This window comes from Apostichopus japonicus, chromosome 8 (assembly GCF_037975245.1).
Source record: "Apostichopus japonicus isolate 1M-3 chromosome 8, ASM3797524v1, whole genome shotgun sequence".
Taxonomy (NCBI): domain Eukaryota; kingdom Metazoa; phylum Echinodermata; class Holothuroidea; order Aspidochirotida; family Stichopodidae; genus Apostichopus; species Apostichopus japonicus.
The window spans coordinates 23021772-23049237 of record NC_092568.1 but is presented as its reverse complement, the minus strand read 5'-3'; the positions used below and the strand labels follow the sequence as shown (position 1 = coordinate 23049237).

At 35.5% G+C, this 27466-nt stretch overlaps 1 protein-coding gene across 1 annotated transcript in view; it reads left to right on the top strand.

Moving 5' to 3' along the window:
- LOC139971395 (transmembrane protein 151B-like) overlaps positions 1-25650 on the top strand; it is a 45497-nt gene extending 19847 nt beyond the window's left edge. The window contains exon 3 of the mRNA XM_071977771.1: positions 23798-25650. Within this exon, the coding sequence (XP_071833872.1) occupies positions 23798-25633 (1836 nt within the window). The 3' untranslated portion in view covers positions 25634-25650. The remainder of the gene's footprint in view (positions 1-23797) is intronic.
- Positions 25651-27466: the final 1816 nt, after the last annotated feature.

The following is a 27466-nucleotide window of genomic DNA, read 5'->3' as shown; positions in this document are numbered from 1 at the left end:
TATGGAATCCCCTAGAGGACATATCAGTGAGAAAGGTGACAATATAAGGCAAGCAGAAGGAAGAAACCATAGCATGGAAGTTCGAGATCATTTCAAAGCTTACAATTTCAAGAAGAATATTTATGTTTTTGAAGAGATGAGTATAGGCCTATCCCCTAGCTGGAAATAGTCATCGACGTCTCTGCCATTTTCCTTGGATTTGAAATGATCATTTTTGAAATGATGACAATGACCAGGCAGTTTTGTCAGTTCTTGAACTGAATGTAAAAGATATATAACGTTATATGAGTTTAATCCCCGCGTGATCTTTTGCTGTTTATATTAAACAAAGTAGGAATATCAAATATCAGTTAACGTGTGACTGATAAACAGGAAAGTCAAGAAATCTACTTGGGTTTGTCGTGAAATGATTTCTTCCAAAGGGATCGTATCTGCTTCGTGTCAGTTTATGATTCGTGTATAATCACCCACAGTTTGTCAAACACAAGAAAACACCTTATCTGTATATCTGTATAGTTCTCTCCTTTTTCTTCAACTTCTTCTTCTTCTTTTATGAACACGAAACTTGGAAAAGTTGTAAAAACGTTGAGAGAATATTTTCTGCCAGGTCAATGACTGCACAGCTGTAAAGGTTACTCGGGGATTATGTATACTCTCATTTGTTATAGACTACACTGTAACTTCTAGGTTTTTAATTAGTGGTTCATTTTACATTATATTTTCTAACACCAATGGTTTTCTTCCTTTTTGTTTTATATGTTTAAGACTCCTTGTTTTTTTTGTTTTTTTTTATAAAAGCTAACAAACAATGTATTGGTACTAGAATAAATCAGATGAAATGAAGGGAAAATGGTATTTAATCCATCTTCATGTCACAATGTTCTTACATGGTAATATGAAATTTGACGACCTTAGGACTTATAGTTGGCAGTGTTAACTCATTGTCAAATTAATTCCTCAAATTATTATTGTAAATTAGTAACTGATCCCAATATTTCAAAAAGAGACGCTTAACCAGGAACCAGGAAAACTTGAAAGCAAATTGTTTCCACCCTGATATTGATACATTTTTTTCAACTTTATTCGATAATGTCATCTTATAATAATATAACTCGTTAGCTTGATGAGGTATCGAAGTTTTATTTAAACTAATCAGGTCAAAGTTAAAACTTGAAAAAACAACTAATTGCTTAATATTACTAATACTAGTTTGAAAATTGTATGAGTGTCAAAATCTTGAAGATCGATTGAATTACTTTAAGTATGATTGTTTGTCGAAAATAATCTACACAGGAGGGTATACCTCATAGCTTGACCGAATGTAGTTTTATTTTGAAGAATTTTCATTAAGTAAATTGCCAAATAAGCTGTTTTAAGGATTTTATATATATTTTGTTTTTATTATTGTCATCTTTAATGAGGGTTGTCCTGCTCAGTGCAGGAGCACTGCTTTCAGAGGAGCCCTTTGCCAGCCCTTTGATCACTCTGTATCAACACTTTATCTGCTGAAACTTCTGATGTGATCATAATCAATTACTACGGTATAAATCTTATATTTTTATTTATTTAGAAAGATTTTAATTAACACACGTATTTACAAACAGACATTCACAATATGTATGATGGAAATATCAAAATAACCATAAAAATGTAAGCGACCCTTCATACATGCAAACATTCGTAATCACCCCATCCCCACCACATTTCCATCAGAAAACTGGTCGACTCTTGCATCTCTTTAGACAACGTGTATACCGTCTCTTCTTGTCAAAACATTCTCATATATCGTCGTTTCTTATGCATGCGAAAAGTAAACACACGTGCAATGCATCATTTGTGTCGACGATCATAGCAAGATAATTCTAACCAACGACTATATAATGAAACGTGCCATCAAATTAGTCACCTGGCAAATGAGTAAAGGAATCAATTCCTGACAAAAAAAAACTAGAACAAGTTATTTTAGACAAATTTCTCAGTGGTGATCAGTCTTCCTGTCAACGACATTTGAGGGTGATTAGAACTCCGCTTTCACGGTCTTTTTCTAAGTTTTTATTTTATCTTTGCCTTCGCAAAATTCATTTCGCCTTTAATTTGGCCCAAGAGATTTGCAATCGGAGACAATCCATCATGAGCCTAAAGTTTGCCGCAACAAGGTGAATCAAGACCGTTCAAAATTTCTACTTGCACTACATGTCGGATGTTTATATATGCGTGAACTTTTTCGAGCATAAAAATTAGAATGCAAAACCTGTAGTGCATGGTGTAATAATTATTCAAAATATGTAACGTACCTGGTTTCATTTCAGTTGCTTAATGCCTCCAATTGCACCAATTATCTTCAATTGGGTATTGAACGAAGAGGATTAGGTGAAGTATAATTGTCGCCGAGTTCTCGCAATTCCAAAAAGACGAAGAAAATTCCCTTTTTGAGAGTGTGTACAATGAACACTCTTTCGAGGAATAATTTGAGTTTTCTCTCAACTCAAGTGTGAATTCTGAAAAAGTTGGTTCTTAGAACAGAGAAAGCCTCTTCATTAGTTTTAGAGCTAACTTCCATATAGTCACTCTCTTTGTTAACAGTGGAATCTTCGATAGTGTGAATTCTAACAAAGTTAATTCTTAGAATAGGAAACGCTTTTTCCTTCATTATAGTTATAGAGCTAACTTAACATGAAAATCACTCTCTTTGATAACAGTGAAATCCTCGAAAGTGTGAATTCTAACAAAGTTAATTCTTAGAATAGAGAAAGCCTCTTTATTAGTTTTAGAGCTAACTTTACATGAAGTCACTCTCTTTGATAACAGTGAAATTCTCGATAAAGAGTCATCGTCCAGGACACTCTCTGAAAGCGAATTCATACTCTTTAGAGTTAAGAATACACGATTAGTCAGTATAATTGGCTGTGTATGCATTCACAACAATAACTAAACTTGTGGCTACTCTTCTACTGTGTTAAATATGGTCACGTTTGGTTTGACATAGGGATCAATGTATGGAATGTAGTGCTTAGACTAAACAGGATTAGCCCAAAGGGGAGCGGGGATAAGGGAGGAAGGACTGATAGGGAACTGTACATCAAATGTTCTGCTTCTCAGTCCTTCACCTACATTCTATTCTGGAATATATTACCAAAAATTCAATTCAATTACCAGGCCTGTTGCGATACATTAATTGATTAAATGTGTATACACTGATCATATACACATTGATAAAACGTCAGTGTTTTTTTTTAATTTGTATTCACCATTCATTCCGACATCAGTAACAAACAAACTTTAGTATACCCAGATAATACGTATACTCAGCTTTAAAACACAGAATTTACTTGCAGACTGTGTGTCCAATCCCCGTGGCAACAGAAACTTATAGTCTCAATAAGTGCAATAATCGTTGATTGATTAAAAATTCCCAGGTGCGTGTACAAATCACTGTCAGCCTGTAGGCATATAGGGGCACCATTCTCGAACAAGATGGTTATGATTTCCTCTTCGTTTCAAGTCTCATAGAGAGTATGAATAGAATAAAAGTAACATGACCCAACCCCTTCGTATTATTACGTACTACGTACGTACAAAAAGAATTAAAGATGAATTTTGTACTGAAAAGTAATAGAAATAATAATAATGATAATTGTCAATAAAAAGATGTCGTGTAATGGAATATCTGTAGATGTATTGGTGTTTCAGTATATTTCCTATACAATTTTTGTTTAAATGTTTTAAGGTTTTGTTTTAAAAGTCCATGATTACGTCATATCCTCTGTTCGACTTAAACTTTTAGAATTAATCAAGTGTTTTACATTTGAATAATTGTACCATAAAAATTTTGTTGGGGGGGGGGGAGACTTCATAGAAAGGACATAGTATTTGAAGATAATATACAACAAGTTTGATCTTTTGCAAATGTGTAAAGTTTACTTAACGTAGTTTTCATAACGTGATCGATACTATAAACTCACACTACAATGAAGTTCATTAGCGGCATTTACAATATAGAGTAAAATGTATTAACTTTGAACATTTCCGATTTGCTTTTGTGTTTTGTTAATACACTTTAAGAATAAGTGTATGGGCGACAAAATTTGGGGGAAACAATCAGTATATAGTTATTTCCTATATAGTTAATCTTAATGTGGTCAAGCAACCTATCTAATATCTTCGTTTTGAATAATTGTTGAGTTGGCGAAACTGTCAAAATGCCTCTTTAAATCTGTGTTCCTCTGCATTTATTTAACGTTTTGATGTTGTCATTTGGAAATCTTTAAAGCAAAAGTTTAAATTTCCTCATTCTTGATGTGACTTCGGTGGAGTTAGGCAGCGGTCCTCAAACTTTTAGGTCCAGGACTCCAGCTAATTTGAATTATGGACTTCGTGTAGCAAAAAAAAATAATAATAGATTTCCGTTGGCAAGCTCTAAAAATTGTAGCATACTTGGGCTTTTGACGTCTGGAAAAATCACGGGACCCAAACAAACGATATTTCGCGACCCACTTTTGGGTAGCGACAACTAGATTTTTTTTTGGCCAGTCGCCCTTTATGTTTTCAGACACTTTACCGTTCCTTTAAGGTTCGAGTACTACTATTCCCTAAAACATTAAAAGCCAACTTCGAGACATGGTGATTAGAATGTGTACAATGAGCTGCCGAAAATAGCGTATACATAGTTCGTACAGTATTCTACATACTGTATGATTTAAAGTATACTATAGGAAACATACAAATGTCCGTAATTATCAATGTTTAGGCTACCGATATAAACCATGGCTCACTTATCACCTTATATTACAACAGTTAGTGCAATAACACTTTCATATAATAACTCAGTCAAAGTTACACAAAAATTATCCTCAAGTATGGCAACTTTTTTTTTCGTTTTCAGTTTCCATTTCTCTGTCTTATATAGCTTCTCAATCTCATTTTCCTTCTGGTTAAAAATGTGGAAACGATCTTATGGGAATAATGTTTTTTAGTCTGGTTTATATATTTTCATATTCAGTTTGACGCCATAACCCGCAAATCAAAATGCACTTATATTAGTCAGCATTTATGTATTATTAAACTGATTTAGGCTCCAGAGCAATTTGGAAGACTGTCGTATTACTGTCTCAAGTTACGACTAATGTTGCAAGAGAAAGGGAAAAGCGATCAAAGAAAGAACAAGAGAATAGAAAAACAGAAAAGGTTTCAGATTTGTTGATGAATGAAATTTTAAACAGACTATTTTCCCCTCTCTGAAATAACCTTAAGCTATAGCGAAAAAAAAAGTCGATACTAACATGCCTTATATTTAGGCAGTTCATTGCCTTGTAGTCTTGTCAATTTTTTCCCTACAACATAACAAAACAAAGGTGGATCGCTCTGTAAAATGTCACAGTTTTTCCTCTTTTTTTTTTTCTCTTTTTTTTGGGGGGGGGGGGGGTTGAGATTATCACTTATATGGAGAAATACAGGAAAGCGCATATTAACATTAGGCTACGTTTTAACATTATAGGTTAAGGCATATAAACTATGATAATTGTATGTTTCAATATATATGCTAACGGTATATTTTGACTTAACTATCACCATTTATTACAGCTGTTGGTGATGAAACAAAAACAAATAATGCAATTTACTTGTTATAACGAATCAGCAAATTACAACAAAGTCGTATTAACTTATGGCTTCTGTTTTTGTTTTCAATATCCATTTATCAAATATTTGCTTGTCACTCCCTCTTCATGTGGTTAAATGTGAAACGATCGTCTGGGTTTTTCTTTCTTCGGATTTTAGATTTTCACAAAAATTGTGACACCAGACCTAATACGGTATGTTACTTCTAACTTTAGATTACAGCAATAGTAGTGTTTTGTTTTCTCAAAATAATTTTAAAGAATCAATATTTATATCTTGGGACTGATACGAGAAAAATAATAACTACAGGAAGATATTGCTATGAAATTTGGGATTTTTTTTTTTTTTAAATTGGAAAAAAGATAGTAAGATCATAAGTTCTCGCTTGTATTTGATTACATTCCTTTAATTTGATTTCTGTTTCTTATATATTTTTTATTTAGTTATTTCTTGTTGTTGTTCAGGTATGTTTATTTTATTTGCAAGAAAACAATCATTTCGCAAACTTCACGTTAAAAAAAGGTACATACCACCCTGGTTTGAAATTATCTACAGCAGTAAACGACATATATATACAGTATACATGGTTGCTGATATATTGAAGCTGGTACAGAAATGATTTGTGCTACACATCGCTTGCAATCCAAGGCTGTAAACGACAAAATCTCAAGATAAAACACTTGTATAATGAAATAAACCCCTCCGATATAATTGCTTTGGACATTGCACTGACGCATTTCAAAAGGAAAATACATTACAGTAGATTATTATCCAATTCGAAAGAAATTACCTTCTTCTCTTTTGCCGATACCTTACTCTTTTCTTTATTTTAAAGAATTTTTTATCCCGAGGAAGTTAATTGAGGTCCATCAACAGGTTGTAACAGCTTTCAGCGAAACCTAACCTTAAAATCGTTACGGACCAGTTAAGAGAAGTTGGAGAACGACATTTAGGCGCCTTTATACTTATCAGCCAATGGCAATTAACACCGTGTCCCATATCCAGACCACGAGCAAACTTATGCCTTGTAAGTCGATTGCGCCGATCTCATGAATATTCATGTTGATAAAGACTAACTTTTGTATTCCAATTGGTCATGAGTTTCTTTTTTCTTGTGTTTTTGAGGGGTGAGAAGGTAAAAAAGAGTCGATTTTTTTTGAGTGTGGACATTTAGCGAAATCTACACAGGACGGATAGCTGGTGTATTTACGTGTTTGTCTGTATGTATGCATGGGTGGGCGCGCTGTGTATTTGTGTATGCGGGGGAGGAGAGGGGTGGGTGAGACCTTCGGTGAAGTTGACGGGAGGGTAGAGGGAAAAAATCCTGAAGTTGTGTATGCAGTTTGTTGGTTTGGTCGCCAATGTTATGGAATTTAACTGTATAGCATTGCACAATATCAATTAATATTAATCACCATATACAACATTATTTAGGTAGTCGTTAATAATTACATTCGAAAGGAAATGAGTTTGTTGCCCAGACACATTTATATTAACCACATACTGAGCAAATTCAACATTGATAATGTTTCCACCCGTTGCAGTCACTATTACTGTATTTGATATATAACTCGACTGAGTCTAATGAACTTGTTATGATATATTAGATTCGATATAATCATAATCAACGCAAAAAAAGACAAAATAGACGAAAAGGTAAACAAATAGACATCGATCGCTGCTACTAAACTTGCACATATAATTTGATTCACGATACATACCTCTCTCTAGAATTTCTATTCTTTAAGCCTTTACAATTTCTCTCAGTCCTATACTTCCCAAAACTAGGACTTTGTCCTAGCTTGGAAACAAATGAAAATTTTCAATTGCTGTTGGTGATGAAAGTTTAGTATAACCATAGTAAGTAATCCATAATGAGCTTGTTTACAAACGTGATAGTAAATCAAGAATTATGGCCAATAAATATATGAATAAGCCCATCTTCTACATCCCAGTAAATGGCGTATAGTACATATATTTACATCATAAATCGTAATAAAATATGGCATGATAGCCTGTGTTGTGGATGCGTGTAATCATAAAAAGCAGCTTGAAAGCTTTCCCATGAACACTATCAAATTGGATATATATAATACAAAGGTTGACTGCAACGGTAAGGTAAGGTAGCGCAAGTTATTGAAATAGAACGTGTTGTTTTCGTGCAGATGTGTGTGTGTGTTTGATATTTTTGATGGTCTTCTTATAGATCACATAATAAACACGTTTGTCAATATTTTATGAATATTCACGACTAGATGATCCAAACTGAATAATTAGCTCCCTTTTCTTAGATGGATATTCTTAGCTCAAATATGATTATTACAGTCGTGGAAAATGTTTTGTTGGATGTGGTGGAGAAGGGCACACTATGTGTGCACGATATGCTCTCCATAATTTACACAATTTTCGAACCTTACGAATAAAATAAAGTTAACCATACAATGGTTATGGTAATAGTGACCGCATTCACATGCAGATGGACTGGGGCTTAGAAGGTTTGTCACCGTTCTAGAAGTTATAAGGATATCGTCAAAGTTCTATATATAGTTAATATGCACGAAGTGTAAAATAATAGTTCTATATACGACGCGTATATGACATTAGACTTTGAACTTATTACCTCAGCAGATTTCGTTGTGTTGATAAAAGAGTCGTCCCGGACTGACGGCCTCCTTGACTAAACAGTCTACTATCTTCGTGTATAGTCTGAGATTCTGTCGGAAATTAGAGAAAGGCCACAGGTAGCAAACATTAAGAGGTTCAGTCTTCTCAAATTATAAGTAAAAAGCCTTTGTGCGATTCCCGTTCTCTTTATTGACTCATATCAGTGTGTGCGTATGTGTGCCAATAAAGCTAACATGGATGGTAACTTAAATGCGTTGCGAATAACGATACGTATATACGTCACACCAAGTGACGTCGTCAACTCTTTACAGGGTGCACAGTTGTGTATACAGATGTTGAAACATTAAGTGCTGTGTGACAATATTTGTAACCACTCGATACACACAAAGAACTCAGTTGCACTGTAAATCTTAAAGTTTTGTACCAAAGTAAAAAATGTTTATCGTGCTATAAATCGGTAGCATGTGCTATTAGGATTATAGTGAGAACTGAGGATATGTGTAAATTCCAACAAATCCATTTGTTGGGATTACACAATATCCTCATTTCTTACTGTAAACTTAATAGCACATGCTACCGATTTATCAGAATTGTCAGCACAATCCAGTATTTACTGTGGTACAAAACTTTAAGATTTACAGTATATTTACTTTAATCTCTGTGTGAAACGGCTGTTGTAACGCTGCTACATATTTAGTCAATAACCACATTGTGGACTAGTTCCACATGCGGTTTTAAATTGAATCTTTTTTGCACTTCCATTTTGTTCAGCTCAAAAGTTGTTTTGTCAGAGAAGCTGTATTTCTAGCTTTTTGGAGGTTACGCTGATATATCAAAGAAAGTATGTTATTGCCGTATATTGAGAGCTTCATTACTCCACCATTTATACTGATAATTGTCTAGCACGCATGGTATTTTATTGTTCTATGAACTGCAATAGGTCTGCATACATTTGAATTATTCAAAGATTTTGCCGAGAAAGGTTGATCAACTTGGTTTGGATTTTCTCTTAAGAATAAGGAACATGTGCAATATAGTTTTGGATTCTTGTTTCAAAGATGTTAATCTATGAGACTGCTTAAGGATATTGAAATTTGCAGATTTTTTGCCCGCCCAAACTTATACTCAAAACAGTCTGAATAAATCGAAAAACCAGAAATGTTATAAAAACGTTTATAAAGGAAGACTCAAATTGAACTGGATATATGGATATGATTTTAACACTATTCATTAATTTTGATATTCGACATGTTGTAATTTGTTGCAATTGAGACAAACCCATTTTCATTCCAAATATTAAACTTTTTATGTTCTTCCAAGACTTCCTTTGTTTTTAATCAGTCTCGTTAAAAGTCAATTTGAACATAATGAACATAGAGAGAAATAAAAATAGTATACATTATATAGGATTGGGATCCTTACAGTATTTCGTTGATTTTTGTTTTTAATATTCCCGTAAAATTAGCTCGTATAGCTGTACAATTTCGTTTCAAGCCGAAATTTTTCCCTGCATCTATCTTGTGACTTACTTTAATTATTCAAGGGCTCAAAATGACTCATTTCTTTATGCAAATGTTCACATTATAAACAGGGAACTTATATCACTGCTGAAAATCTTCAAAGCAAAACCTATTGCGGAGATACCATGGGGATTGAGAATGAAACGCTTTTACTCGTACGTAGATATGAATTGTCTCCTGGCGGTATTAAACTATAATGCAGTAAGGGAGTAAACTAGAAGATGGAATTAACAGAAAATGCTCCTTTTTGTAAAAAGGTTTGATAGTGGGATCAGTAATCATGTATCTAAGTGTATATATATATATATTACGATTTTCATTTATATCTATATTTATATATATATATATATATATATATATATAAATGAACTGATGATAGACTGAACGAGATCAGCGGGATGACGTCACTTTTTTTGTTTCGTGCCAATGATCATCTGGATCAGGAAAGATAAGGAAATCTTCCGGGTGACTTTCTATAAAGTAACCTTCTGTGCATGTAGTTTTATCATATATATAGAGCCCGTATGTATTCCCCCTCTCGTCCCCCCCCCCCCCCAATTCTAAAGATTCACATTTTACTCTTTCTGCCGTAGGTATGATATTTCCGTCTTTCGTGCTGCGGGCACGCCAACACTTACTATACGTCAAATATAACAAATCAAATTGACATGGTTGCAAAATATAGCTAAGCAGTAACAGACTCCGAACCCCTCCCCCTCACCCCCTCCCCACCCCCACCAAAACGGTGTTTAATGAAATGGTTCACATCTTCACGGATCCCCCCACGGAACATCTTGCTTGCGGACCTGTGTAAAAGCATTCTGCAGTGCTAATGCTCTTGATTGATGCAAAAGTCAGTAAATTACTTTAAAAACAGTTTCAAACGGTAACAATTTGTTTGCAACTCTATGATGCATAACTGATTTATTGCATTCAGTAACTGAGCTGCCCTTACATTGAGCTTAATTTTTCCGTGAATGTTTAGACTGTACGTAATTAACATTTGATGAATTCGCTTTTTATAATAGATGTTTCATGAAAGACTGGTAATAAATTTCTTGAGTATTTAACTGTACATATATAATCTAATATAAAAGAGATGTTTAAAAACTATCAACTTTACCTAAAGGTTTATTATATAAAAGGCTTACACAGGAGGGGTTGATGGGTGGGAAGGGGGGGGTCACGTGCCCCTCCAAATTGTTCAAACCTTCTTCCAAAAAGCCTACATTAAAACACATGCTAAAATGAATACTTGTTAAAATCAGATCTAGTAACAATGATGGAAGTGGTAGCACGATTTTTTCATCTAAGCCCCTTATCCAAACAAAACAATTCTCTAAAGAGAACCTCCCCTCCTCTTATACCCCTTCCCAGGACGCTCAACAGCCAATATTTGTCCACCACCCCTCCCCCTCCCCTCCCAAGATTCGAAGCCGCGAGGAAACAGTCGGAATGTTATGTTTTGTGAAGGATACATGCGAAGGAAGTGTGTTATTTTGCTCATGGAAATTTATTTTTCTTATCGGATGTATACCCTAACTGTGATAATTAGGCGCATGTTATTCTAAATTTATGAATATTTATAAGTACTGTAAAACCACGTGATAACAATGCTATCGTAATCCTTCCATCCGTGACTGTTTACTTTGAAAAAAGGACATCTCACATTTTGTATTACCAATATAACATTAGTTTGTTTATTGTCGCATGGCAACAACAAATAGTGTATGATGACTATCTTGCAGGAAATTGGCTACCTCTTCTAGTGAGACTTTTACTAGTTTGCTTTTAAATTAATGTAGTTCAAGTTCGTTTTACAAATCCTTTCCATTATCTCCCAATCATTTTTTTTGCTTCATGGAAATTGTAAAACTTGTATACTGCTGTTTGCTTTATTGATTTTTACACCTCGTCTCAATATTGTCTTTTCATAATAACTTGACATTTTGTTTTTGCAACGATGAGCAACTTGATTTTTACTGGTAACAATAATCTGTATTGGTTTAATGATATTCACTTTATTCATTATAGCTACCTTTTTTAATTAATTAATTATATTATATTTATGAACACTTAAAAATACATATACAGAGAGAAAGAGAAAAAGGAAAAAGAAGAATAGAGAAAAAAAAGAGGGATGAAAACTCAAATTTCCAGTACAAATTGTTCCTTGGAAAGCGTAATAATCTTTCATTAAGTTCAATCGTGACATTTGCCAAGGCTAAACGTGTCTTATGAAAAGAGATTGTTTGCCTATGAGTCTGCGCTAAACCAACTCTTATGTTTGTATTTTGAAAAGTAAACTCCTCAACTATGCAATTTCTCTGTCAACTTTAACTAAATATTGATATGGTTTAATAAAGTGATAACACCCCTTTCACTTTATCACGCCTTTCAATAGTCCAACACTTTTCTCATAATTAAAATGAGGTAACACATGATAACAATATATAGTTTTGAACTGTATATATATATATATAAATATATATATATATAGATATATATATATATTTATATATATATACAAACATACATACGTACATATATAAATATTCACGAAGCAAGGAAACAAAATCAGTTATCGCTAGTTCATCCTTGTTTGCAATTTGGTGGATTTTCCTTCATCTCCTCTTGTGTTAACTTTTATGAATATGAAATAGAATGTGAAATTGAATGAAGCGAGCAATTTCACGGAGCTCTGCTCCTAATAACTGTGCGATGATTACTCCGCCGTCATCTGCGCTAAGATGGGGCCAAATACAGCACGCTCGGAAATCGCGGATACGCTTTTCATGTTACAATTTTAACTTTCGAGGGAAGTCTTATACGGAGTAAATTTTCCTCTGGCGCTAGAAGAGATAACGAAATGTGATCTTTTCGACTGTGAAATTAAAAATTGAGCAAGGCAAAAGCAATGAAATGCGTTCTGAGCATCCGTGAAACTGACTTATTAATAACAGGGCATGTAGAGTGAGAATATGTTAAGATTGCAGGAGACTGCATTACAGATTGCAGGAGACTATTAAATTCACGTGGTGAGTGAAATGAGAGAATGCAATATATAGTTTATGATTTATATTACTTAGGTTGCAAATACAAAATAAAAGTAGTTTACAAATATATCATAAAATGATATTAGAGAAGCTATCAAAGGTATGAATCTGAAAACGAAGCCTAAATATAATCACCAAAAATCAACAGTATCTCGTTATTAAAGGTGCATAACAATATTAGCCTTTCTATACTTCTCAGTAGATTTGCTGAATGACTTTAGAGTAGTCTTGTGTAATTGTCTGTACGGATACCATGAAACATTTCCTCTCTTCAACATACGGAATAAAGCGAAACGAAAAAGTATGAACCTTAGCTATAGCCTTGCCAATGAACGATAATAGCAATCTACTCATCGGTTTTGTTTTTGTTGGTGTTCAGGACAGGTTTTGTATTTGTTGTTGTTCAAGACAGGGTAAATCCCAGATAGAGAAAAGCGCTCTCTCCAGATATAACATCCTCCTACCCCTACCCCTCCCACCCCCACCCCCGACACACCCATCTCCCAAGACGTACGAGTTTCTCCTTACCATACACCTCCATACGCAAACTAGGTACATTTGTTATGAAACATTTCAGTCGCTTGCTGAAGGGGTGATGTATTTGAGGTTTTGAACAACTCTTATTTCATGAAGAGAGGAAAGAGCAGCGTACAACATATTTTAAAGTCAATTGATTGTTTCTTTGAAACGGTATTCATTAATTTGAAACACAACCGGTTGGTGATGATGATGACGACGATGACGACGATGACGACGATGAAGACGACGATGATGATGATGCCAACAGCTAACGACGATGACGGTAACCATGACGATGACGATGAAGATGACGACGATTATGATAGTTTAAAACTATTTGCGATTTGATATTCTTATATTTTCCAAAGCAGTTTTTTCCTCGACAACATAAATACATCATGATAAATATGATAGAAACGTTGTATGATTTGTCTCAGTTTGATTTCACCGTCAAATAGCTTTGCCAGAAAACAAGACATACAAGATTTTCGGTCGATTTCATAGACAAGTTTATTGAAGAAAGCTTTTTATCCGACGCCGTCCATCGTGTCTATTCTGTTGCGTCAAGTTTCCGTCAGTTCAATATACCCTTCTTTTTTATGATGAGCTGTTCTGCTTTGAGCTGTAAGAGGTACAAGAAAATTGTTGAATTGAATCTCACGCGTATAAGGAACTTTCTGTACATATGTATACATTAGCGTTTTGTGTGTGTGAATCATCTACACACATGTAATTTATCTAAGAAGCGGTCATAGACACACAGTCACGATCACGTGATATGGAATCACATAGGCGGAGTGTATAGCCTAGTGGTTAACGCCGGCGTCTCCCAGTCATAAGATCCCCGGTTCGATTCCCCGCCGACAGCAATGTGTGTCGTCTGGCAAGGGTGTTGTTCAATAACAACTTCCTGACATGGACGTTAAATGGATGTGTGCCGAGAGATTGGCTTCGGTCAGCTTGCGAGTCTACAAGCCTCCATGGCTTCTTTCGCGAGTTCCTGCTTGCGGGAAGATCACATATACATACATACACATGACGCGGCTGACCGAGAGACGATGAGGTTGTCGACGCAGTGGATAGATGGGCGGGATGGGGTTGTCCCAATGACGTAAGCAATCATAGTTTTAAGGGCTTTTTCTGGGTGAGGGGGGCAGGCAGGAATACGTTTATCGGTCGGGTGAAGCCGGAGCCCCGCAAGATAATGCTATTTTATTTCCGTGTTTCAACTTGTATGTAATGGAGGGGGGGGGTGGGTTTGAAAGGGGGTTGGAGGGGAAGGAGCGATTTATATCAAATATTCCAACATCAATGTAGTGGGAAGGGGAACTTGAGTTATTCAAAGGAATGTGAGTGTAGGGGACATAAATGCAACGATTCCAGGAAGCAGTAGTATATAACTGAAGAGTGTTATCAAAACATTTCACCATAGAGTACTTTAGGGAGAACATATAGTTATCATTTGTGCTTACACAGAATCCTTACGAACCAAACCATTGATAACAGTAAATTGGATTTTTCTTGGTAGCATGATCTTGTTGTAGATACTGAGGTCGCTAAGTTACCCAAAGTTACTTAGAATTCATACAGAAACCAGTTGCATAGTCTGGTAGAAAATCGGATAGAATTGTTTCCTTGCTTGTTACTGATAACTAGCTGAATGTTAAGGTACGATATGGCCGTTAAACAAAACAACATATGAAAAGGACCTCTCTTTGATAAAACTCTGACTTTGATTATTCCAGACTTCAATTTTTGCTGCGCGTTTATGCCAATTATATTATAACACTCATAAAGCTATTTTAGATAGACTAAACATTAGTAAACAGAGCTCTACATTATTACAAAAGTGGTGATTCCATCTACGAAATAGAGCCTGAACACGACGAGCGTTAAATACCTTCTCATCCCCCAACTCAACCCCCACCCCCCCCCCCCTACAAAAAACACCTTTCCATGTTTTTATGTCATTAAAATTTCAAAATATTCTCTTTGTCAAGTTGAGCCTGCTAACATAAAAGAAAAAAATGATCTTTTAAAACTGGTTGTTAATTTATACCTGTTTCTGGTTGACATTTCGATGAAACCATTCCTACCTAGAAATAGCTAGGTGATGCGTAATGAAACATTTCTTAGATCATTTATCATTCTGTCGTTTGCGAAACTTCATATAGCTCTTCAAACTCAATTCTGTGTAAAGGTCGAAGCACTCCAAAATGTCACTTTTCAAACTTGCATTAATTTGAAATGTTAAAGGAACATCGAAATTTTAAAGAGCTGAAAAAACTCACATTAAAACTGCCATTAAAATTGCCAATGATATTATTTTCTATAACATACTTCAAACGTTGCAAACTCGATGTCAGATGGCATAACCTAAAGAGGAAAAACGTTTTCGGCAGAAGCAATAAATGAAAGAAGAAGAAGAAAAACAAAATTGAAATTTGAAACAAAAAGTTGAACCTCCTTCAAAAAAAAAGAGTGAGGAAGGAGATGGCCTTTTTTTTAACTATCCATGCCTGTTTCGTCGATTGGCTGATTGTTACAAACACTGGCGGATCCAGGGCCTTTGTTTGGAAGGGGCCAAAGTGGCATTAGAGTGATATGGGGGAGGGGTCTAAGGGGAGGGGGTGCCCCCCTACCCTTTGGAAAATTTTCTATTTCTGAATGCCCTCAGATGCAATTTGGTGCGACAAAAGTGTACAATGGTGATGTTAATTTACTTCTAAAAAAAATGTTTCCCAGGTGTAATTTTCTAAAATATTTATAAAACAAAGTTGGGATCATCTTTCTCAAGAAATTTTATTTCTCATAGGTTATAAATTTCTTACAACCAGCCTGTAACTGCAAAATGGTGTTAAACTGTAAATCCTCATGCTCATACATTTACATAGCTCCCAACTCTTGAGAAGGCAAATGCTGGTCCTTGCCACGAATCGCCGTCCTGGGAGAGGGGTATAAGGGGAGGGGTTGTCCCCCTCCCCTACTGAATTTTTTTGGAATCCTGGTGATGCCTACATGTAAAATGGTGGCACTTAGAAAGGCTTTTGTCACCCAAAATTTTCTGAGAAATATGCATTTTTTTGTGTGTAACATCAATAAATTGAATAGTAGGTGATAATTCATTCTTTCCCGTGGCATGAAAATGTTCGCTGCTCGCCCCAATTCAAAGGTTCAAATGATGCTGTAAAAGAGGTTTTATACTCTATTATGCTAAATGCTAAAGAAATGATGGTTGCTAAGTCAAAATTTGATGCAAATTTTTTTATGTATACTTGACAATTACAATGCGGTTTTTTTCGGACGCTTGTGCGGGTCAGCGGGTTTGGGTGTTAGACTGCGGGTCTAATTCCCGCGAATTGCGGGTCAGTTGGGAGCTCTGCATTTAATTTTAAACCAGAAAACGAAAAGGTTTAGACTAGTCTACCACTGCTATTCCTCTCGATTTTTTTAATTTCCAATCATATGATTTAGCGGATGTTCGGAAACACTTTTTTGCTCACCTTTGGGGGGGGGCATGGCCCCCCTTGGCCCCCCTTGGATCCGCCAGTGGTTACAAAGCACATCATTAAAAATGGAACGCGATGCATGTCGGCGAAAATAAGGTTTCATTGAACTGGCATAATCTGAAACTGACGTTTTTATTAGAGAGCATATTTAGTAAAAAAAAAAACGGTAGATAAAAGTAAGTGACTTAAATATCTGTAAATCATACTAAAAGAAGCTCTACCAACGATCAATGAAACAGGTGTAATTATTTACTCCATTGGCTCTCCATAATGTTTGATGACGACTACGAACAGCTTCACCGGTATGTTGAACATTTGATAAATGTAAATCGATAATTTGCACGAGTTTCCTTTCAAAATGATATTATTCAAATGATTTTCTTCGATCAGCTGTTGTTGTTTTATTTGAATCACTAACATTAGTTATTCATTGTTCCTATATGGGTGAATCCTACCCCCCCCCCCCCGCCCCAAGAACAGTAGATTCCGCGAATTACCCTCGTTCTGTATATCCTCTGGTTATACGGTTTGAAAAACACGACAATAGTAGATTAAACTGCACACCTTAACTGTTAGTTACAGAGGTACACATTGACAACATGGACTAGGCTCAAATCACTAGACGTATTGTTATTCATGCATCTTGTCCAATGGTAAATTGAAACAAGGTGAGGGGGGGGGGGGGGGTGGGTGAAGAAAAAAGGAGTTTGAAAAGTGGCTGTCGCAGCTTTTGAGCATTTCATGAATATTTATAACGGACACCTCGTGGTTATACTCATCTGGATACTCAACTCACTTCATGTCTCCAATTTATTCTGAGTCACTAGTAAGTATAGTTTTCTTAAGTGGCTGAGGTCAGTGTTCGGGATAAATTATTAATATTTTCAAAATCTAGGTGAATAGCTTTGGCGAATGTGTTTTTTTTTACATTGTAAAAAGAACGACTTTGCGCTCCTGAAAGCTTACTGACGTTAACAAGGGATCATGCACAGGAACAAAATGGTCGCAAACAAAAAAACTGAGTGACGCACTATCTCGATACTTTATGGCATATGTGTCATACCACAGCTGTTTAGAATCGTCTGGTTTTCGTCAGTTTTCTTTGTCTGTGTGAGACTAATTGTTACATGATTGTTGGCTATAACAGTTTATGCATCAATATTGATACGCCTAACTTAATGTATTATTGTACTAAAGAAACCACCACGTTTCATTTTCTGAGTAGCTCTAGAAACAGTTTTTTCTCTCTTTTATTTTGCCATAGGATTGTATTATATATATACATATATATATATATATATATACATATATATATATATATATATATATATTTATATATATATATATATATATATATATATAAATGCAGGAATTATGTTTTGCTGTTCGAATTCTTTGTAATTTCCCAGTTTTATTTCTTCATTGTCGATTTTCTTGTATGTCTCTTAAAATATCCGATGCACGCGGTTTTCTTGGCAACACTAATAATCGATAGCTGAGGCTGAGGGATACCAACACCTCCCCGAGGAACAACCGTCCGACTATATGGTCCAAATCTGACAAAAATTTGCAGCTATCAAGCTGTATATTGCGCAAAGGGATAATCATGACTCATTTAACAACAAAAATGTTGAAGAATTAGAAAATAGTGTATCAAATAGGTAGTGTAATTTATAGCAGAAGGTAAAATTAAGTTATAAAATCATTTTCTCAAAGTTTTACATTAAAGATTGTTAAACTAGTCAAATGGTTAAAGTCTGTTGCTGTTGTTATCTAGGCGTTTGTAACCATGTTTAACAGTTAACACCTATTACATTTGAGAGTATGATTCGATTTGATTGGGTGTTTATTTGCAAAGGTCTTTTACCTCAAGTGTGACATCATTTTACATAATGTAGGCCTGTTAATTAGAACGTATATCCTGTTCTCTTAACAAATACATGTAAACTGTTTCACTCCCAGACCAGTTCATAAACCCTCGTTTAATGAGACTGGACCGCGTACTTTACCGTCTAATTACCTCCAAAATCAATGTAAGTTTCATTTTCTTTCAAAGCTAAACAAAAATTCAAGCAAATCTGCTAAAACTGAAAACTTTAGTTCAACGACAAATTAGGCCATAATATAGCGTCTGCCCTGTTATTTTAAGTCAGATGTTTCCAATCGTTTACATTTGTTCCCATGAATATTAATTAAAAGGAAGACGCTCACGCTATATAGCAGTGACGAAATCAGCACCAAAAGAAGATTCGATTTTTGGCAGTTAAATCGAAGGAACAAAACTGCACTCTTCTTATCAAATCTCTGTAAGAGTATTTCATGATTGCATGTTGTGCAGGATTCTACCTCGGATGAGTTTTCGACAAGAGAATATTGAAAAGGTTAGTTGAGATAAATTGAGAAGAAGCAGGAGAGGCGCACATTTTGATGTAGAACATGAAGATATTGAGATCTGTAGACAACTCCTGATAGATCTTTTTGACAGGTTGGTTAGGATAAACGCAATCCTGATGAAGTAAGACAGAACATGTTATGTTAATTACGCTAACTTGTACTTGACTTAGTGTTTTTAGTATATTTCTTTCATTTGAGATGTTCAAATTGAACTGAAAAAGTTTGGAAACGTTAGACACGAAGTTCATTAAATGTATGCGTTAAATGATGGCTATTATAATTAGAATTCATAAAAATAACGTCGTTTGAATCATATTTTGTGATCCTTGATACTGTAAGGATAAAATGTATAGTTTACCGATGGGAGGGAAGGGGGGGGGGTGGAGGAAGTGGATTATAGGTTGACTGACATGATAATGGATACCAGTGGCGTAGGAAGGTACTTTTGAGTGGGGGGCTGAAGACTGATGGCCGGCCTGGGGGAGGGGTCCCCTCCCCTTTGGATTTTTTTGCATTTCCAGGTGGCCTCAGATGCAATTTGGTGCAATATAGCACACTTCAACACCCACTCCATTTTGTAAACTTAATTTTGTATTTTCACCTGGCCTTAGATGCAATTTGGTGCTCCAAATGAGATTTTTTTTTCTCATTTGGAAATGAAAAAGGGGTTTTCTGACTTGCGGAGCGGGGGGGGGGGCGGAATGATACTTCCGCCCCTCCACATTTTTCACTGGGGGGGCTGGCGCCCCCCAGCCCCCCCGGTTCCTACGCCCTTGATGGATACAGAATTTATGATAATTAGACTGTGAAACGAATAGTTCTAATGTAACAGGTTCGTTATTTATCTTATTTACAACATATATCCATATTTTCTGGTTGTTCATCCTTGCAAACATGTCAACTTGATTGAGGTAGGCTGTGATATTGCCATCTTGTAGAACAAAACAAACAGAATATTTACAGTTAAGGTTAATTCAAGGAATTACTCAGGAAGGTTGTGTGATATTTTGCGTCTCTATATATAACACATTAGGGAAAGTGTCATACGGTGATTTCATGCGAAGCGTATGTGTGAGAACGGTTAGCAGTAGCGTTTTGGTGATGCACTGTTATAATATATATATAACCTAATGGTTCATCTACTGTAGATAGGTTTTTGTAAAATGTCAATTATAAAATACACAATTTGTCAGTATGATTCAGTTGTGAATTGGAACACGTCATGTATAAATATATATGTATGTGTGTGTAACTGGGTATACGTTTGAAGTTTGAGACACTTCATCTCCTTGTAACGAACGGAATTACGAAATCCAAGCACATAATACCCGGCCTCCCTTTATCATTCATATGAAGAGGTGATACCGTATCGGTTGCATCTCAATGTATATATCTGTATAAAGGCCTCGCGAAGTAAAATATTTACTTCACCCAGCAAGGATAATCATTCGCTTTGCTGATAGCTTTGAAAAACCTGTTACTGACAGATTAATTCACCAAAAGAGGCTGCAGCTTGGCTTCACTCCATTGATCATCAGTGGAAGATATTTCACGGTCGAATGAAGAAGCTGGTTCAGGAATAGAATTTCAATGTCTTCACAGCTTGACGACAAAAAAGCTGTCAACACGGAAAATGCGTAGCTGTGCTGATAACAAAAAAAGGGTAACGCTGTTGATAATTCACACTTCGTAAACCACAGGGATTTGACAATTTGCCCAAAGTTTGTTATTGATCTGAAAATACATCTCAAATTGAAAGGAAACGTTCATTCTATAATATCTGATGTTTAAGAGTTAGTACAACCTATTGAAATCTAATGAGTCATGCTAAAAAGTTTTCTTTTTTAAATTATATAGGACAATTATACTTTTAATGTAACGTAGTATCATAAAGCATAACATATCACAATTTAATATGGCACCGTAAGATAAATAGGTTACATAATATATATCATAATATAATATATTAAAGTATATAGCTTTATTGTTAATAATATATGCTATATTAACTGCACGAGATATCAAATACTATGTCACGGGTTATATGACTGTTAAATATATACTCTCTTACCTATATCCTTTGTCGAAACAAATGTTCGTGTTTCTTGCAATGATAATTGTCTTTACTTAATTACTATAAAAAAAAGAAGCTAAGACTAATAATCTATACAAATACGTCACGTACCCTATATTCCAATATCTTGAGTTCATCTTGTATAATCATCATGTACTAAAGGTATCACGTTTCAACGATATGAAAACTGAGATAAAATATTCATCCGTTTCATCATCCGTATTCTTTGCTTTAGCTTGGAGATTAAACAATAAAAGTAAAGAAAAGAGAGAAGATGACGAATAAGAGAGAAAGAAGCAGAGGGAGAAACGATTTCCTGCCAATATTTCGCAACACTCTTGAAAGAAAAAAAGCAATAAATCACTGGAAATATTAGACACGGTTTTACCATCTCTTTATGCAACTCATTTTTACCGTAGAGACGATCTCGTTTCGCCGCTCTCTGTGAGATGAACATATAGAATGTGTCATGCATACTTAGAAGTACTCTAAAGCCGTCACGGTTCTGTCGTAAAATACAAATTTTCGCATCCATCGAGAGATATGTTCCACTCGGGAGAGCGTTAACAACTTGAAACCTAATGGGATTTGGTATTTAGCATGATTTATCCGAGTTTGCATTTCCCCGTGAAACACCAAAATTTAATGAAACGTAATTAACCCTGTGGGAGCGTCAGTTTATGGTTCTGCTTTGTTTTCCATTTCGGGGAAAGATCTTAATATCTTAACCATGGCATATATATATATATATATATATATATATATATATATATATATATATATATATATATATATATATATATATATGCGCGTGTTTCAGGTGATCCGCATTAACATACTGATTGTACTAATTGTGTATTGTGTACTTCTTAGGCTCTGCAGGCTTAGGCGTAGCCTAAGCCTGCAGTAGCCTAGTCAGCTACGTAGCCTGCAGTAGCCTAATCAGCTGCATGTGCAATGATGCCTAAATATGCGGTTGTATTAAGGAAGTCAAGCTTTGTTCTCAATATACAGAAACACAGATATTGTGATTTATTTAAATGGAAAAAGGGGAGTAGGTGTTAAAATGTAAGACTTGAATATAAAGGTACCACAATAGTAAAATTTCATGCAAGCAGGTTGCCAAGTATGTCACAGTTTCTTCGAAATTTGTCATAGTGTTTAAATGTCACGTGTCATATAGTGTTAATGCCGGTAAACCGTGAGAACACAGCTATACGCAGATCATGAATATTTTATCAAATTAGGGTCTTGGATCTAGACTCGTGAAGTCTAAGTAGTCATAAAAGACATTGAAGGTAAATAAACGTGATAAATTTCTGGGAAAGGGAAACGCAGAAATGCATTGGATGTACATCAATGTGTTTTTCATATTTTTAAATACATGTTATATTTATAATGTTACACTTTTGTGTTTTATTTATAGCGTTGAAACGTGACTGGGGAAGTTACATATTTTATTGAAACAAAATCCAAAAAGAACAGTAAAATGTCAAATGATTGGAAACAAATTGTAACAATTTGTAAGGGTATGGTTACAAGTTTTTCTTTTATTATCCATAGTGTGCTCAGTACATATCTGGACGTGTAAGGAAACACACACACTTGTTGTTTTAACAGGTTTGCGCTCAGTAACCTAGTCATACAGAATGTATGCAGCATACGAAGCTCTGGTACAACAGTCTTTGCGTTTAGGAATAATAAAGCATCTTACACTGCTCAAAGTGATGAAAAACCTGATTTCGTATAAATTGTTCGTCGTCTGCATGTACGTCGATCGAAAGTTATTAACTTCACCTGAGGCTTCAGGACGGCTTCGTGACTTTCTTTCGTTCTTCGTTCCAACAGTCCTATAAGTAAAGTGTACTCCAAAACGAGTTTAGCTCACAGTCGTGGCTCAGCATTCTTCCCTGTATAATAGATTAGTAGCCTGTAGCTAACACCTGTTTCCTCATTCCGTTCACGTGACCTATACGGTTGAAGCAACAACAACAAAAAACATCCACAGAGGGTGGAATATAAATGAAGTGGAAAAAAACGCAAAAAGACAGAGATAAGACCTGCTGTTAATGTCTACCGTATTATGATAAGAAACAATATTACTGTATATAGTTCCATGTGTCTTTGTTTTGAGAAACAATATTACTGTATATAGTTCAATGTGTCTTTGTTTTGAGAGATGGTAAACAATTGCCATAGAGCTTCATCGATGTTTATGATGATCTGCTTATGTGGTGCCATGGAAACCATGCATTCAGGCTCTGGAATGTATGAAGTCTAGACATCGGCCACGAATTGAAAGCATTCTTTGATAAACCATCAGTCAGAACTGTGTAAAATAGAATACGAAAAGAACAACTACAATATTTTATATCAGCAGTATACCTTTCACTGGCTAACAAAATACTAATGGAAAGTGACAACTGCACGCAGACATTGTAAATGTTTATTCAAACAATTCTTTTCCTTTCCGTCTAATTGCAGCTGCGGCCAAGACGTCGACACCTTTGTAGAGTTCTCAGGGAAGATCCTCATTGGAAATGTATGCTCTTGTCTATACTTCTGGTGGCTAGTCTCGTCGTTATCCTTTGGTGTCGCTTCAGTGTTCGAGTCTACACGTCACGAAACCAGGCTACTTTCATTGTGGAGAGTCCATGTCGCGATGGGTATGCTTATATACCCGCTGCGTTCTTCTCGCTTCTGTACGTGGTCTATTTAGTCGAATGTTGGCACAGCCAGACACGATTGGCGATCACTTTTAAGGAGGACGTTGGCTCGGTCTATCAGCGAATCAGGCGACTGAAAGAAGCATATCCTGTCGTCTGGTGGAGAGCAATATCTTACCATTACAGTAGGTATACACGCCAAGTCACTCATTACCGACACGGAGATACTTTCACTTCTACGCAAGAGGTTTACCAGCGGATTAATACGCATTCGGCTGCCGGAGCTTTTGATTTCTCAGTCTGCGGTGTTAAGGACGTGTCATGTGATACTGGAGGTCTAGAAGACCACCCTATGACGAGAATCATTTTCAATAAAAACTTCATGTTTTTGAACGAGCAAGCGGAGAATGATTATCTATCACAAAGAGCGAGATTTTTCGCCGAACACGAAGAGAGAGATGAAAATATGGAGACACGTGAAGGGTTAGGTTTATCCGACCCAGAATACGTTGACGATATGGTAAGTTACGCAAGCTCCGATAAACTTCCAAATTACATATGTCTTCCTCTTTTCTGGCTAACATCCTTGGTCTTACTTTCATGGCCCTACCGGCTCATCGTCTCTATGAATACCTCCGTCATGGATTATCACGTTGAAAAACTCTTTGGTTGCCTTTACGTCAACAGCATTTCTTCTATGGAACATTGGAATGGGGAATCTTTGCAGAACACGCCTTCTAGATTCTTCATCGGTAGTCAAGCTAGTCTCGAGACGTTCATTCTCGGGAATCGACAGCTTGCTCCCAGCTACTCAGAGGCAGTGTTGATGAATAAAGATAATATTAACAGTCTCCCGTCCGTTCGAACACCGCAAGGTCCCGGTCCGCCACCCTTGGCTGGCTCTACTGGCGTCATTCCAAGTGCAGGTACTTGGAGCAATGAGCTACCGTCTTTTCAAAGACGTCAGAGGCAAAATGCCTTAACACGTACTGTTCCGAGTCTCATGTCTTTGATTAATAATAACAATAATAATCGAAATAATAGAGTGAAATTTGGTGTTCGGAGAGCATTCCATTCTTGGTCAAACTTTAGAGATATTCGCATATCAGCACCAAGTTCACCAACCTCGATGCATTCACAGCTCGTTTCATCTGGCAGTGGTCTTGCTCTAGTGTCTATGAGAGAATTAAGAGCGGACGATGGGACAACAACTACAAACCTTGCAGATGAATCAGATGTTCAAGCAGGTACTGCATTATCGACATCTCAAAGTGAATCCACCTCTAACCCACTTCCCGCCTCAGATCAAGTAGTTCCACAAAATGAAGCAAGCGATACTCGTGGTAACGGTACAAAGTTACACAGACGTCCAACTTCACTGCCTTTAGCAAATGTCGTTCAATTGCAGCCACAAATCAGAATTTTACTCTCACCGAATATCGATTCGAATCCAATTCCTGCGGCTGAAACAACATGGGTTCCTCAAACAAACAGTCAATTAAGCAGGCAAGTGGCATGCGGCAGATTACCTAATATCTGTTCTGATACACCCGACTATTCACCGCCGTCATATTCTTCCGCCATGCAGTCTCAAAACGAGCTCAATCCGGATAATGAAGAAGATTCGAACATTCAGAAAGAAACGGTTGTCTAGAAACTCTCTCCTCAACAGTACTACATTATTTTTATACTTTTTCATATGTTTACAGAAACTATAACTAATTATCTTGAATTTAGTTTTATCACAAATACAACCAGAGATAATTTATTGTATTAGCATTGTATTAAATTCAAGTTCATATTACTTCACTATATATTTCAGAGTGTGTGTTAATTGTATTTCAGAACAGAAGACTTATAAGTATAGCAGAGAACACGTCACAATGGCCGAGAATCATGACAAAACCATGTCCAGGATTTTATTATTAAGTATATTTCGTTTTGCCAATGTTTTATTTCTAGAGCAGTATGCACAATAGGAGCAACACCATCCAGATAAAATAACTAATTAAATCTTAGATATGTGATGTTGTTGTTTTTCATATATAACTGTATAAAGAGTATTGTAGTACATCTAATATCAACAAATTATCATATCATAAGGAGCTTCAAATTGTCACATTTACATCCCTTGATGATAAGTATTGCCACAAACTTTCAAGATTATTCAAAATTCTGATATGAAAAAAAAAGTTGCCATAACACAAGTGATTGTGTAGCTAAAAGTGTTGATACGCTTTCCTTTTCTACTTTGGGTTAAGAGTAAACGTCATGTTTTTATACCGTATTTTTAGTTCAAATTATAAGAAATGAGATGAATATACGTAATTATGACTAAAATAGATGATTATATTTCAGTCGGTCATATACTTATATATTCAAATGGCCTATATAATTTGCTGGAGATAAAAATGAGGAAATACTTCCCTAAGACCTTGGCTGCTGGTAATATTATTATTTTTTTTTTAGAGTGTATTATTATCATTATTACGGTGATTATTATCGCTGTTAATTTATCAAAAAGCCCATTGGGAACAAATATGAGAGTTGTAATTTGTATAAGACTAGTCCTTGAAACTGCATTATCTTTGTAGTGTGCGAAAGATTCTAGAAGATTCCCGAAGAAAAAAATCTCGTTTGTCAAGAAATCTGAAATTCAAAGAGAGAGGCAGAGAAGAAAAAAACGCGTGATAGAAATAATTTCCGGTAGATCAACGTTTACCTTAAAAACGAGAAATTTTTTTAGAGTAGAAATAGACATTGGGGGTTATTCTGAAATCAACTATGATCTATATATATATATTACTATCAAAGCAGCTATGCTTGTCTTGCAAATGAAGATTAATGAAGGTCGATTGTCTTATGTTTGTCTTCAATTCATGTAGTAATACGTTCTGTCAGCTGTATGAGACATTTTCCTGTGATGTGATTGTGAAGCCTTAAAGTCAAGCCGGGCATATACACTTTACAGGAAAGATAAGGAAGTTTGCTCATTTATATAGAGAAAAGAGTTATGAACATTTCTATTCATTTAGATACACTGTAACAAAAAGTTTAAAATAATACATTCGTTGAAAGGTTATTAAAACGCTCTAAACTGGTGTTATCTTTGTTTAACTCCAGAATATAGCCTACATAAATATTACAAAATAATAATAATAATACTATATGTCGGCTGGATTTTTGGATTAACTAATTTAACGACAAGCAATAAGCATGTTATAGAAAACTGTATTTTCTGGATGCTTTATTTACTCTCAGCACGCAAATTAAGACGAAGATATGATTTGTTCTAAAATACGGTACTCAGTGTTTCATATTATTTAATTTTCATAATTAAAGTTGTTGTAGTTAGAGAGGAAATATCGTTTCAAACATGACTTTCCTTCTATAGATGGTTAAGCCTCTATATGGGATAACAGACAGGGGCGGGGGAGAATGACTATTTCGAGAAGAAACTATTTGGTCTTATGGTTTAAAATTTGAT